The 14,336-nt window shown below is 50.8% G+C and overlaps 1 protein-coding gene across 1 annotated transcript in view; it reads left to right on the forward strand.

The window, feature by feature from the left end:
• XYLT1 (xylosyltransferase 1) overlaps positions 1 to 14,336 on the forward strand; it is a 343,548-nt gene that overhangs the window by 182,540 nt on the left and 146,672 nt on the right. Inside the window, exon 3 of the mRNA XM_065924410.1 lies at positions 2,308 to 2,818. Coding sequence (XP_065780482.1) covers positions 2,308 to 2,818 — 511 coding nt within the window. The remainder of the gene's footprint in view (positions 1 to 2,307; positions 2,819 to 14,336) is intronic.

Below are 14,336 nucleotides of genomic sequence, written 5' to 3' on the forward strand. Positions count from 1 at the left end.
GACTGGCTTACAGGGACAGCTCAGAGAATTCAGCTGAGAGGCTGCTTGGGATTTTTCAGGGGTCTCTGAACAGAAAGAAGGAAAAGAAGAATAGCAGTAAAGTTTGTTTAGGTTTCAACAGCAGAGGCATGGCCCCCACTTGAGGGGGATTTCTTACAAGATGCATGCGGGAGGTAAGAAAAGCCGGAAATAGGTGTTAGAACCGGAAGTTCCCCTTATGAACCAGCATGTAATGTCGGCTCCCACGGATGACCAGCAGCTTCTCCATGACAGAACACAGACTGCACTCTCTCTTGGCATCTCCTCGGTTCAGTCTTCCTGTCCATTGCCTCCGGCCGCTGCCACCCTGGTGCCATGTGGCCCCTCCTTACTGTTGTCTCCCTCTTCTATGACTTTCTGACACCTGATGGCCACTGGCCAGCCTAGAGATGGCTCTTTGGAGATGATAAGCCTGTCCCAGATCCATTTAGCTGGGAGACAGTGGATGGGAGGGGAGTCAGACTGCCGTGCTTAAGGGGACAGAGTAAGGGGGATCAGAAGGGCTCTGAAGCTCCCTGGAAGTGGCTGGTGGATCTGATGGCCCAGGGCAGAGGTCAGCGGCCTATCTGGTTTGATTCCCAGCTTCATAACCAACCTCCTGGGTTACCTTGATGGGTCACTGATGCCAGTACCTGCAAAATGAGGATAAAAGTAACATCAATGTACAGAACGGCCACGAGGTATCTTAGTGTTGCTTTCATTCCTATGGACTCTTGAAATTGGTACTTGATGCTAGGGGAGATGAAACAAAGGTAAGAAGTGGGCAGACACATTGCTGGACCAAATGGGGACATTGGAGACAAGGGCAAGCAAGCCAAGCTCCGGGAAGGGGAACCTTCTAAACTCATGGTCCTGGAGAACTGGGGTCTGCACAGTGTTTCTTAAAGGGCCAGATAGAAATATTTTAAGCTTTGCAGGCCAGATAGACAGTCCCTATGGCAACCACTCACCTCTGCTGTTGTAGCAGGAAAGCGACCATAGACAAGCCATAAATGAACAGGCATGGCTGTGTTTCAATAAAACTTTATTTACAGAAACAAATGGCACGGAGGATTTGGCTCAGGGCAGGTAGTGGCTTGCAGGACCGCTGAAGGAGGAGCCGTGCTCAACGTCAGCTGCACGTCAGCCCCTCCTGGGAGCCAGCACTGCCTCCACGCTCTGCCTCCACGCTCTGCCTCCACGCTCTGCCTCCAGAGCCCTCCTTGAGAACCTTTAACGGTCACATTTAGGAAAATGAACGAGGATGTCTGCCTCGGGATTGCTACTCATTGCCAGTGTGTTTCTGCAGCAGTGGGTTTAAAGAGTCAATTAGCCTCAATTCTCCGTGGCCTCTGTGTCCCCTCTGACTAGCTTTGGCCCAGTGGATTCTCTTTCAGGTTAAGGCCTTAGTAATGGGCTCTAAACAGAAGCACTGGGTTTTGGAAATGATGCAGGACATTAGTTGGCCAGTTTATTTGATCCAAGCTCAAAATGGCCATGGCCCACATACCGTGGAGAAGCTGAGTTCCAGGTGCCCCTCTTCCTGGAAAGACTCATTGTCTCAAGAATGACTCTTGCCTTTTCTCTTGACCCACCCCCTCCCGGGTGACTTAATCAGTCCTGCTCCAGACAGTCAAAGCTATCTGGAGCTTTGATTATCCAAGAGTCCAAGAGTCAAACCTCAAACACAAGACTGTCACCAAGTCTTAGATTCATTGTAAGGATTGTCCTATAAAGGACACATTCCCATCGAGATAGCTGGTGATGTCTCCCCTCCAGAATTAACTATAGCATGATCTCATTTCTCTTATGGGCATAGATCTAGGAGCATGTCTTAAAAGCAATGGAAAGTAAATACTAGCCTACCAATGTTTTCTCCCCTTATAGCCTTATTATGGCTTTGCTAGCCATTAACCATCACAGCGCTCTCTGCTGGAATTTAAACAGGAAGCCCAAAACAAACTCTAGATTCCAGTGGCAGAAACATTCGAAGGAGACTTCCATGAAAAGGAAGTGTGTTTAATAACAAGCATTGAGGATCATAGTCCGAGCACGTTGGAGATCGCAAAAGTTTTATTTTCTAGTTGGAACGTCTTGTATTTCCAGGTTGAGAAATTGAGTTCAAGAGAAAGATCTAACACGAAGTCTAAGGTGAAGCTCATAGCAAAGGCAGGGTGTGTGACCCCAGGGCTCCAACCTCCAAACAGTGCCCCATTCTCTAGGGCCCGCCTGCTTAGCTTGATGGCTCAGTCAAGATTCTCTTCTGTGTTTTTTCCACGTCTTCTTTAGGACGGCTACTTCTCCCACCGGCCAAAAGAGAAAGTGCGAACAGACAGTAATAATGAGAACTCGGTGCCCAAGGATTTTGAGAACGTGGACAACAGCAACTTTGCACCCAGAGCTCAAAAGCAGAAGCACCAGCCCGAGCTGACGAAGAAGCCCCCGAGAGGACAGAAGGAGCTTCTGAAGAGGAAGCGGGAGCAGGAGGAGAAAGGGAGGGGGCGTCCGTCCCCGGGGAAAGGTCCCAACGAGGTGCTGCCTCCCGGTGAGAGGGTCGCGGTGAACGGCAGCCGCGGCAAGGACGCCCCCCGACTGCCCCACGGCCGCAAGAGCGGGGGCAGCTCCCCCGAGGCCAAGCCTGACCAGCCCCTCAGGTGTGACATCTCGGGCAAGGAGGCCATCTCCGCGCTCTCCCGCTCCAAGTCCAAGCACTGCCGCCAGGAGATCGGGGAGACCTACTGCCGCCACAAGCTCGGGCTGCTGATGCCGGAGAAGGTGACTCGGTTCTGCCCCCTCGAAGGTAAGTCCCAGCCCCGCTCTGCTCACGCCCTCAGACCTTCTCCGAGTGACTGCCCTATTTTTCAAACCCCAAATCAAGACGCGAGATTATTTGTTTTGGACCTTCCTGTGAATTCTAAAATCTTGCATGGGAAGTTCCCCCAAATCAAATTACCTTTTGTTGCAGCCTTAACCAGTTGCCTTTGTGACAAAGGATAAAATACAATGCAATCAGGGCTAATGTGGAAGGTGTAGGTGGTGATAGTATTGATACGGATTGTTTTCTCTCTCAGCAGATTATGGGGATTAAAATTGACATGAATATTACTGTAATTGAATAGGATCTGAAAGGATCTATTGGTTGCATTGACACTGGGGGCTCTGAAAAAACATCTTTCTCATTTTCCTCCATCTACAGTTTCTTCCTTCCTTATTTCCTTCCCCCTTCCACCCCCCACCCCCCACCAGCCTCCCTCCTGCCCCACACTGGGCCCCCTTCTCCATGCTGATGACCAGTGATAAATCAGAGCTCTCACTGGCATGTGGTATGAGGTCAGAGCTCTAAGAGTGATGTTCATAAGTGCAGGGGAGGGTCCTCAGAAACCGGGGGCATGGGGGAATGGCTCTGAACAGGTGAAGTATTACAGTGTGTGTGTCTCGGCATCTCGCCTCTCACCACTGACATGTGTTCCTTGCTGCACACGTGTACATTTCACCTCTTCCAGTGCCTGCAGAAGGGGAGTAATAACAGGTACTGAGCGCTCGCTGTGTCCTGGCATGGCACAGGCAGTTCGCATTCAATCAGCTCGTCTCCTCTGTGGCCCAGTGAGGTTGGCACTATCATCAGGAGCATATCATTTTTCATTTGAGTGGCATAAAATAACTTCCTCCTGGTCTTACGGCTTGTAGGAGGCCTCACAAGCCTGCAGGTAGAGACATCCTGAGATCGAGATACCACCATCCTGGGTGAGGTCATATTTTCTCAAGATCCAAAAAAAAAACCCCAATACATGTTATGGCAGAAAATTTCAAACCCACCTTGGAGAAGGGAGACCCTTCATGTTCCCACCGTCCGGCTACAGGTAACTCGTGGGGGTCAGTGCTCTTTCATCCACGTCCACACACCCACCCTGCCTCCCGCAGCCACACACACAAACTCATTGCAGGTCAGCAGATATTCTTTTTCTTGTAGAAGACCTTACATCCCAAATAGTTTGTGAATTAGTCCACCCCATGGCTTTCTCCGTGCACATGGCAGACAGCATCCTAAAGACTTCTCTAAAAAGAAGAGAGAGCTGATATCACTGGGAGCAAACAGTGCAATGCATTTGAGATGGAGGGCAGTGTGTTCTAGTTCAGGTTTTACCAGGAACTCACCAGCAGAAGGGAAATTGCCTTCCGCTCTCTGGTTCCAGCTTCCTTATCTGTTCAGGGAGCACCCTGCATTAAATACTCGAAGGGTCTTCCCACTCAGACCTCCCTTGGGGTCCATTCGCAATTTGCTCTTGGTCATCCCTCATTCTCATCGGCCACAGTCAATGCCAGGGGTAACCTGCGGTCCCTCACTAAGTGGCCAAGGGTTCCAAATATTAATACCACCTTGTTGCTTCTAAATTCAAATACCAATGAATGCTCGTTGTGTAGGGGATACACACAAGACCTGGGTGGGGCAGGGGTCCATGAGTGGAAGAGGAGTGGGCCCACGGGGTGCTGGGTCCATCTTGGTGTCCAGACAGGTCAAAGCATCGGGAAAGCCGGCTGCAGCGCTGGGCTGGGTGGCAAGATGGGAGCAGAGAGCTCCCAGTTCCCCCAGCATCTGAGAGGATTTGGAGGCCAGGCAAGAAGGTGCCCGATGTCTCATCAATCCCACATCCCTCTTGAGGCAGAAGGAGGTGTGAGGTGAGAACAACTCCCAAGGAAAAGGGGACTGGGTCACCTCTAGAGAAATCCTGATTCTGTCTCTCCAATGGACAGATAAGAAACGAGGCCCAGAGAGGAGGGGACTTATGGTCAAGGTCACCCAATCAGTTAGAGGCTGAACTTCAGCTACTCATCTCTCACATGTGCTTCTCTGTTGATCCCCAATCACTGGATGGAGGGTATGGATCAGGTCAGAGTTGGCCACGTGGGTGCGTGGGTATAGAGGCCTGGAAGGGTCCATGGCAGACCCTTCATGGGGTCCCCTCTGGGCGGGGTGCATAGTTTTTTCTGGCCATAGTTTTCTGATTCCTGCTAGGTACCAAGTCCGTGTAGTAGTACCTCCAACACTTGCCTTCCACCCCATTGAATCCTCATACCAGCCCTGTGAGGTCAGTCTCTTTATCAACCCATTTAATGGACGAGGAAATGGAGGCTCAAAGAGGTTTAGTCCGTGGTCAGAGGTGCACAACTAGCAGGCGGCATGGCCGCCCTTAGCTCTCAGGCTCCGGAGCCTGCATGCACCCCAGATCCTTCCCCTCCTCTGGAGGCAGGCAGTTTCACTTTAGTCCAAATTCTCAGACCTCAGGGATGTCCTGAACCTGCTGGCTGTCTCTCTCCGCCGTCTGTAGTTGGAGGAGAAGGACCTCCTCCCCAGATGTTTGTAGGGAGCAAGAGGGCTGCTATGGCCAGTGGAGGAAGGGGGTCCTCACACCTATCGGGGTCCCTCTGAGTCACCCCAGTGAGGCTATGCAGCATAGGGATCCCCCGTGGTCTCAGCTGCGTCGGCCAAGGTGTCACACCCTTCGGGGGCCTAGGAGCTGGCTGATAAGATTGGCGTGTAAGGGCCTTGGCACACCCAGCCCCAACGGGGCGTTCATTCAATGCACCACAGCCTCCCCCTTTTGCAATAAATTTACTGTGAATAGACTAATTGCAAAATAACCCTAATTGGGTAGTTATCAATGAACAACTTCCCGTGGAACAAAACGGCTTACAATTAATAGCATTTAAGCCATAAACTATTCTTCTGCAGAAAGCTAAGATGTAATTACACCCCATACGGAGCTGGTGTTCCCTTTCTGGAAACCATGGCACCCGGATTTCCCTCCGCTCAGGAGGGATTTGAGCTCTGGCTCCGTGGTCCTTTTATGTCCCGTTCAACGAGGAAGCCAGTGTGGAGGAGAGGGGAAGTCAGCATGTGTGTAAACACATGCAGACATACACGTCCACACGCAGACGTAGGCACGGTTTGTCATCTTGCCAAGCTCAGCATCATCTGACAGGATGCCGGAAGTTGAATATGATTAAGGAAACAATTCCTCGTGGCTGGAAGTCTGAAAAATTCCGAGACAGGGAATAGGTGTTAAACGTCAGCTGGTGTTAAGGGCTGCTGCTGCTCCCACTCCCACGCCTCCAGTCCTCACACCCCAGCAGCGTTCAGGGGAAAAGAAGCGTCTAGAACCCCAGAGCGATGTGCTCTGTGCGGACACCTTCCTTGCCTTTGTGACCCGTCAGCTCCACTCTCTGCCTCCTGGAGGAAGCAGCTGGGATGCTGACATGTTTTTCACGAGGAAAGGGCCAATTTGTAGACCATCCACTCAGAGCCACAAGGAGTGAGATGTGGTATGCCCCATCGGACCCCAAGCCTGGCCTCAGAGAGACTTATTTCTAATCCCACAGTGGCCCCTCGTTGCTCCCAAAGCCCCCGTGCTCCATGTCACCAGCCCCTACCCCTCCCGTATTCCCGGCCCCAGTGGCCCTGACCCCACTGCCCTCACCTCACTCCTGCAGTTGCCTAGGCCTCAGATTCCTTCCTTGGGCTCCAGAATCACCCCAGGGCCTCCAGGCACTCCCAACGGGATTTCTTCAAGTTTCATGGAAATGAAACCATGTTGTCTGGAAGGCCCAGGGCAGTGTGGACTGGGAAAACGGTTTTCCATCCAAAGATCTGCAGACATTAGGTGTTGCATCCTGGTTCTGTCCTTACTAGCCGTGTGACTCTGACTTCCTGTGCCTCAGCTTCCTCATCTGTAAAATGGACACAGATCCTTGTACCCTGTCCTCATAGGGTTGTTGGCTGATGAAACGGGATCATGCATGTGAAACGCCTGGTGCAGAGGCAGGTAAGGTACAGAGAATGTGTTTGGCTGTCAGCTGTAGCGAGGCAGTGGTAGAACAAGTGAAGAGGGCGTTGAAGAGCAGAGGGCCTGCTCCATGGTGACTGCCCCTTGCCCACCTGCAGTTCTCTCGCTCCAATTTTCAGACAAGACCCCATGTGCTTCCGTTATTCTCTCCAACTCATCCTAGCCACCTCCACTGCTGCCCCTACTACCCACTACCCCCCCATCTTGCGTGGCTCTTACCTCTTCCCTCTCCAGATCTTAGCCTAAATGCTACCTCCTCGGGGAAGCCTTCCTGGACCACACCTTGCCTGGGGAACCCTGGCCACAAGAGACACACTGACCCTGGTGAGATTTGACTTGAAAGAGGCATTCTAGGCAGGCAGTGCATCATTATATTTAGAACAATTAAACGTCAGCTTCCCTGGTAGCTCAGCTGGTAAAAAATCAGCCTGCAAAGCAGGAGACCCCAGTTCAATTCCAGGGTTGGGAAGTTCCCCTGGAGAAGGGACAGGCTACCCACTCCAGTATTCTTGGGCTTCCCTGGTGGCTCAGCTGATAAATTATCTGCCTGCAATTCGGAAGACCTGGGTTCGATCCCTGGGTTGGTAAGATCCCCTGGAGAAGGGAAAGGCTACCCACTCCAGTATTCTGGCCTGGAGAAATCTATGGACTGTATAGCCTATGGGGTCACAAAGAGTTAGACACGACTGAATGACATTCACTTTTCACTTTCAAATGTTGAGATGCTGCCTCCAATAGCCCTCACGGGCCACCAGCCTCCTTCTACCTTGAGTTAAAATGCCTCAAAGAGAAAAAAAGAAAAAACACATTTCAAGAGAGGCCCCACCTGTTAGCCCAGCCCCTCTGGCACCTCTTCACCCTTTGCTATACCAGATAAAGCCAGTGTCCAGGTGAAGAATGAGAAATAAAAACAGAAGTTCCTGGGAAAGCAGTCGCTGGGAGCAGGGTGGGCTTTATGGGGCCTCCGGACCCAAGTGGCTGATGGTTCTCTGTTGAGTGATGAGCAAGGACTGTCTCTTTTGAGTCAGCCAACCGGCTGCAAAGTTGCAAACATGTATACATGGCTGGGGCAACAGCTCCAGGATTGGGGTGAGGATGGACAGGAAGGAGGTTTCTGATGACAAGGCAACTGTCCCTGGATGCAACAGCCCATCTACCCATCAGGCTTTGCAGAAGACCAAAGACTCCCGACAAATGTGCTTCTGGCCGGAGGTGGCCGGGGGTGGGGGGTGAGGGGCTGTTGTCTGTGACAGAAAGAGACTGGCAGATGGCACTGCCAGCTGCAGTAGGGCTGGCTCCTGGACATCTCCACACCCTGAGGGCAGTGGGGTGACTCCACAGCATGAATAGCGTGGAAGCATGGCTGGCAGCCTGGCAGGGAGGAAAAAGTAGATGTGGATGTCAGCTCAGTTGCTCCAGGGCCCTGGCTGGGGCTCCTGCCTCAGTGTCCCCATCTGTCGGGCAGGGACACTGCTTTCTCCTAAGGCTCTTGGCTGCATTGCTCAGATGAGACAAGGCGGGAACAGCCACGGACAATTCATGGGCCGCAGTGGCATGATGAAGCCAGATGACCCTCCTGCAGCCCAGCCAACTGGACGGGGCCGACTTGCCAAAAGGCGAGGCTCATAGAGGACCCATTTTCATCTTCTGCTGAAGAGCGTGCAAACCCAGTAACAAGGAGGTTTCCAGTAACAGTTCATTGTGGTTGAAGTAAAATCCCAAAGATCTTGGGCTTTCACGGAAGGGGTGGGACTCTGACCATGGGGAGTCTCGGAAAAAATCACTGGACCCCATTCATTAAACACCCAGTAAGTGCCAGGTGACATCCCAGGCCAGCGCTCCCCAGATGTGTTCTGTGAAAGGCTAGATAGTAAAGTATGGACCTTGCAGGTTGCATGGTCTCTGTCGCAACTAGTTCACTTGACAAGAAAGCAGCCACAAGAAGTACATAAATAAATGACCAGTGTGACTGTGTTTGTGTTCCAACAAAACTTTATTTATAGTCAGCAGAATGTGAACCTCACATAATTTTCGTGTGCTATGAAAGGTTATCCATTTGAGACTTTTTTCCAATTATTTAAAAATGTGAAAACTGCTCTTAGCTCGCAGGTCATACCAAAACAGGCAGCAGTAGGCTGCACTTAGCTGACCCTTGTTCTAGGATCTGGGGACATAAGAGTGACCAAAAGCACGGGATGCCTTGTCCCTGCAGAGCATCTGCTCAGGGCACAGGGTCTGCTGACAGAAGCTGGAAGGTGACTCTGGGAGGCGTGCAACCCGATGGCCCCACCTTCATGGAGCTTCTGCCCTAATAGGAGAGGCCAGAGGTGACAGGCAAACCAATAGACCTACAATCTGCTGCCTGGTGTGATGAGAACTCGTAGCATGCATAGCAGATGGGAAGACGGGGCTGGGGCGGACACTGTAGGTTAGGTGGCCACAGAAGGCTTCTCCAAGGGTCCTTGATGGCAACGTCACTGGGAAGAGGAGACAGTCCTAGCAAACGGCCTGGCATGTTCTGGAAGCATCCACGAGGTCGGTGTGGCTGAAGTTAAGAGAGCAGTGAGGGGAGTAGGAGGAGGGAGGGTCACACCCTGGGGGTATGGCCAGGCTGCAGCCAGGTGTTCTGATATTGACATCAACAAAATGTGAGCCGTTGGAGGAAGTGAACAATTTAAACGTGATCTGATTTCGATATTTTTAGAACTTTGTGCTGCTTTAAATTTTTCATCTTATTTTATTTTGATAAGAACACCTAACGAAAGATCTGCTCTCTGAACCGATTTTAAGTGCCCAGTAGTCTATTTTCACTTATAGGCACAATGTTGTAATCACTCGAACTTACCCATCTTACTCAGCTGAAACCTTGTACCCATCGAACCCCATGCCCCTTCCCCCATGTCTGGCAGTCTTATTTCATTCAGCATAATGTCCTCTGGGCTCATCCATGTTGTTACAAATTGCAGGAGTCGTTTTCTAAAGCTGAGTAATATTCCATTGTAAGTGTATACAACATTTTTTAATCCTTTTATTTGTCAGTGGTCATTTAGGTTGTTTCTGCATCTTGGCTTTCATAAAAAAAAATTGCTGCAGTGACTGTGGGCATGCTCATATCTCTTTGAGATGCTGATTTTAATTCTTTTGGATAAATACCCAATGAGATATCACCTCATATATGTTAGAATGACTGTTATCAAAAAAGCACAACAAGTATTGGTGAGGATAAGAAATTTTAATTTTTGTGCACTGTTGGTGGGAATGCAGAATGGTGCAGGCGCTGTGGAAAATAGCTTGGCGGTTCCTGAAAAAATTAAAAATAGCACTACCATATATATGATCCACCAATCCCACTGTGGACCTGATTTAGTTTGAGAGAAGAAGTGGAAACAGGGAAGTCGTGGGAAGGTCCTTGCAACAGCCCCCGTGAGAGGATATGATAGAGAGGAAAATGCTGTTAGGATTGTCTGATGGACTGCATGGATGACCACAGTTGGTGGTCTGGGCTCAGGGGTTTCTTTGGAGCACAAAGACCACTTAAGCCTAACCTTGGGCAAAAATTTATTGAGCTGTGCTGTGTGCCAGGTCATGTGGCAAACAGTCCTCTAAGGCCCCCCATTGGAAGGGGGTTCCCTATAAACCAATTCACGTTGCCTTTGCCTTCTAAATGGGGCTTCCCTGGTGGCTTAGATGGTAAAGGCTCTACCCGCAATGCAGGGGACCCAGGTTCGACCCCTGGGTCAGGAAGATGCCCGGGAAAAGGGAATGGCAACCCACTCTGGTATTCTTGCCTGGAAAATCTCATGGACAGAGGAGCACTGTGGTGTTTTCCCCACTCCCCGTCTTGGAATAGTGAAGAAATTCAGCTGCCACCCATGTGGCTCTTGAGAAAGCTAAATATGCAGTTATAGGAAATACCATAAATGCCCACCTGCAGCTCCCCCCACCTCCACCTCCTGTTCCTCCTTCAGGAATGGCCTGCCAGTTGTGTGGCTCTGTCCTTCACCCTGAAACTTGTCTTTAGGGTATGTTTATTCCCTGACTGTCAAGCCTGAAAGGCAGAGCTGAAAGGTTTAGGCAGGGAAAGAAGATCAAACAGCAGCTCCTGAAAGAGTGGGGTTGTGCCCTTCCTGGCCTCATCCGGGCACACTCATTTGGAAACTTCAGGCATACATTTCCCAAGCCTTTCATAGTGCATCTGAAACAAGGGGATCATGGTGAGATGGATTCTTTTTTGCCTTCTCACGTGCTCACAATGACTTCTAGAGTCTAGGGGACTGGGAGCTCATTGATTACCCTGCATTTGTGGACTGCTGCTTAGAGCAGCTTGGCAGAGACCCTGACTAATCTGGAGTTTTGCAGGCCAGTAGGAATTTTGTCCTTACCTGAGTGACTTGGGGGAACTGCTCGAAGGATCTGAGCAAGACTGGGGAGTTTAATACGATCTCCTGGCTGTGTGCTGACAGTAGACTCTAAGGGCGAGTTGGAAGCAGGGAGAGCTGTTGGGAGTTGGCTGGTTCATTACAGGCAGCTAGCAAAGGCAGAAGTGAGCAGGCAGATCTGATGTCTGCAGAGCCAACAGCATTTGCTCTTAGATTGCACATGAGGCGTGAAGAAAGCGCCCCCTACTGTCTACCTATCTCTGCCTCAGACCCGCCCGTCACATGTCAGGGACTCTCTTACTCACCTGTGAATAGCCACTGCTTGGCGCATCACAGGTTGCAGTCTTATCCTCCCTGGGTAAGAACACAATACAGTTGTTTTGAGTTTCCATGGCTCAACCTGCCCCTCCCAGGAGCTCTGCAGAGACCTGTGTGCTCAGGACAAAGTGATGTGAATGGAATGGTTAGAAGTCTGTGAATGGCACAGCCACCAACTGGGGACTGAAAACATTTGTCCTCAGCTCCCTTTAACATCTGCTCATTCAGCAGTTATCCGGTGAGCATCCGCCCTCTGTGCTGGGCCCCAGGTTTGGGGGCTTTGTTTGGGAGGAAAACAGACAGAATCCCTAGCCTTGTGGTGTTTGCAGCCTGTGAAACATGGGAGGGGAGACACAGGAATCCAGTGAGCACAAACATAAGTGCAAGATTGCAACAGCACCACCAATTCTGCAGAGACATGTGGTTGAGTTTTAGTGGGACTGAGAGATGAAGAGTGGGAGGAGTTAACTAGGGAAAGAGCAGGTGGGGGGGCGGTGATATTCTCACACAAGGTTACATCATGTGCAAAGGCCCTGGGGTGGTAGAACTGTGTAGGGAAGCAAAGAATTAACAAAAACACTGGGGGGCCTTTGAGTATGAGCAGGAGTATTGGTCCATCATCTTCCCCATAGGATTTTAATTCCAGTGGATTTAGATGATCTATGTCGTTGTCTTGAATGAGAAGAATGGAGCAGAGGCATCTGGTAGGCATCTGGTAGCATCAGTTTGGTAGGGACCAAACTGAAGTTTCCAGAGAGTCAAGGGGACATCAACCCCAAAGAAGGGCAAGGCTCTGGCAGACTGAACCTGGGGACAGCTCCCCTCTAGTGAACCATGTTCCTTATACCTTTGGGCCCTGATAATTTTGACCTGCACCCCAGTCTGGACCCAAGCTGCCCACTCCTGGGGGCCTCGCCTCCTGTGGTACCTTTGTTTTCCAGGACCTTCAAGCAGCAGAGGGAAACCCTCAATGCCTCCAGTGATGGAGCAGACTCATGCAGGTGCTAGGTCCTGGGCAGTCTGGCTATCTCTGAGCCCAGGCAGGCTTAGGGGAAGGCCTGAACCAGGCTATCCTGGGAAGCCTGGGGGTCCTCTCTACCTCTGAGTGAGCTGCAAGACCCTCAGATAAGGGCCTTTTTTTCTCTGAGCCTCACTTCTTACCTATGAAATGTCCAATGCCCCTCCTGCCTCCTCGGCTTGCTGCTTGAATTACTGTGTTTGAGAATAGTTAGCTTTCCTCCCTCTACTCAGCTGGTGAATATTTACAAGCACCTGTTAAAAATCAGCAATAGATTATTATGGTTTGGAAGCCAGCCTCCACGTGGGCATGTGGGCCTGCTTCCCCAGCAAGGTGGTTTTATGATGCTTTTCTCAGCTTCTGTGAGTGTCTCACCCAGAACCTGCTCCGGGACCAGGCAGTCCATGGTGAGCCACCAGGACAGTTTCTTGTGCTCTGAGCCATTCCTTCCTTTGGGAGCAGCTGGTGATGTGTCAGCCATTTAGGGCTGGGAAATCAGAGACCTCGTGCAGAAAGAGAGCCCAGGCATGGCCCTTGTAGTGGCCTGTGGACGACAGTTGGCCCAAGCTTCCTCTTTGCACAAACCAACAAACATGTGCTCAGTCGCTAAATCGTGTCTGACTCTTGGAGACCCCATGGAGTGTAGCCTGCCAGGCTCCTCTGTCCATGGGGTTCTCCAGGCAAGAATACTGCAGTGGGTTGCCATTTCCTTCTCCAGGGGATCTTCCTGACCCAGGGATCGAACCTGCATCTCCTGCATTAGGAGGTAGAATTTTTTTACCTCTGAGCCACCTGACAAACTAACAAAACCAGCTTGCTTTTTCTCCTCTCTCCTTTGTCTGTTAAGGCTTAGCAGTTCATTTTAATATCACTTCCTTCTGGAAGTCTTCTGGGACTCTCTCCCCGCATCTCCATGAGGAACCCAGACTGTGTACCCCCCAAATCAGCTCACCTGCTCCCCAGTGGAGCACACATCACATTATCCTGGAGTGGCCAGAGTCACCTGCAGCCCCCACTTAGCCGTGAGGCCAAGTCTCACCTGTCTGTGTTCCAGGTTGTATCGCCAGACCCTGCTGAGCAGAGTGTGTTCACTAACCCATGTTACACATGGGGAAACTGAGGCTTGGTGAGGTCGAGTAGCTTGCCCGGGGTCACCCTTGCATGTGGGGAGTACTTCACAACTTCAGATCCAGGTCTGTCTGCCTGACTTCAAAACCCATGTTTCAGCCTCTCTGCTCAGCGGTGCCTTTAGTAAACCTGCCTTCGAAATGTGTCGAATGACTAATCCAGTTTCTCCAAAGACAAAAGGGAAACGCAGAGGCAATGTTAACACCTAGCTGTTCATTACTCTCCTTCCCTGCAGTCAAAAAGAGCAGGGTGCTGAGGTCTCTGTGCGAGAACCCGTGCTTAAATAATAATGCTTAACTTTGACCTGGGAATTGCTGAATGCCAGGGACTGTGTCTTGACCTGGGAATTGCTGGATGCCAGGGACCGTGTCCTAAGTGTTTTAGCTATATGATTTAATAGATCATTTATTCTTCTAACAACTCTGTATTCCAGGAAACTAACACACAGAGAGGGAGGAAACGTACCTAAAATCACACATTTTCTCAGTGGCAGGCAGAGCCAGGCTCTGAGCTCAGAGGCTTTGGTGCCAGAGGTGAGATGTTAAACCTCTGTGCTTCTCTGCCTGCAGCAGCGGCTGCCTTGAAGCTGCAGTTTAACTTCCTCCTGGAGTTCTATCCGTCTGTTGCAAGGAG

This window comes from Muntiacus reevesi, chromosome 2, assembly GCF_963930625.1.
Source record: "Muntiacus reevesi chromosome 2, mMunRee1.1, whole genome shotgun sequence".
In the NCBI taxonomy this organism is placed as follows: Eukaryota; Metazoa; Chordata; class Mammalia; order Artiodactyla; family Cervidae; genus Muntiacus; species Muntiacus reevesi.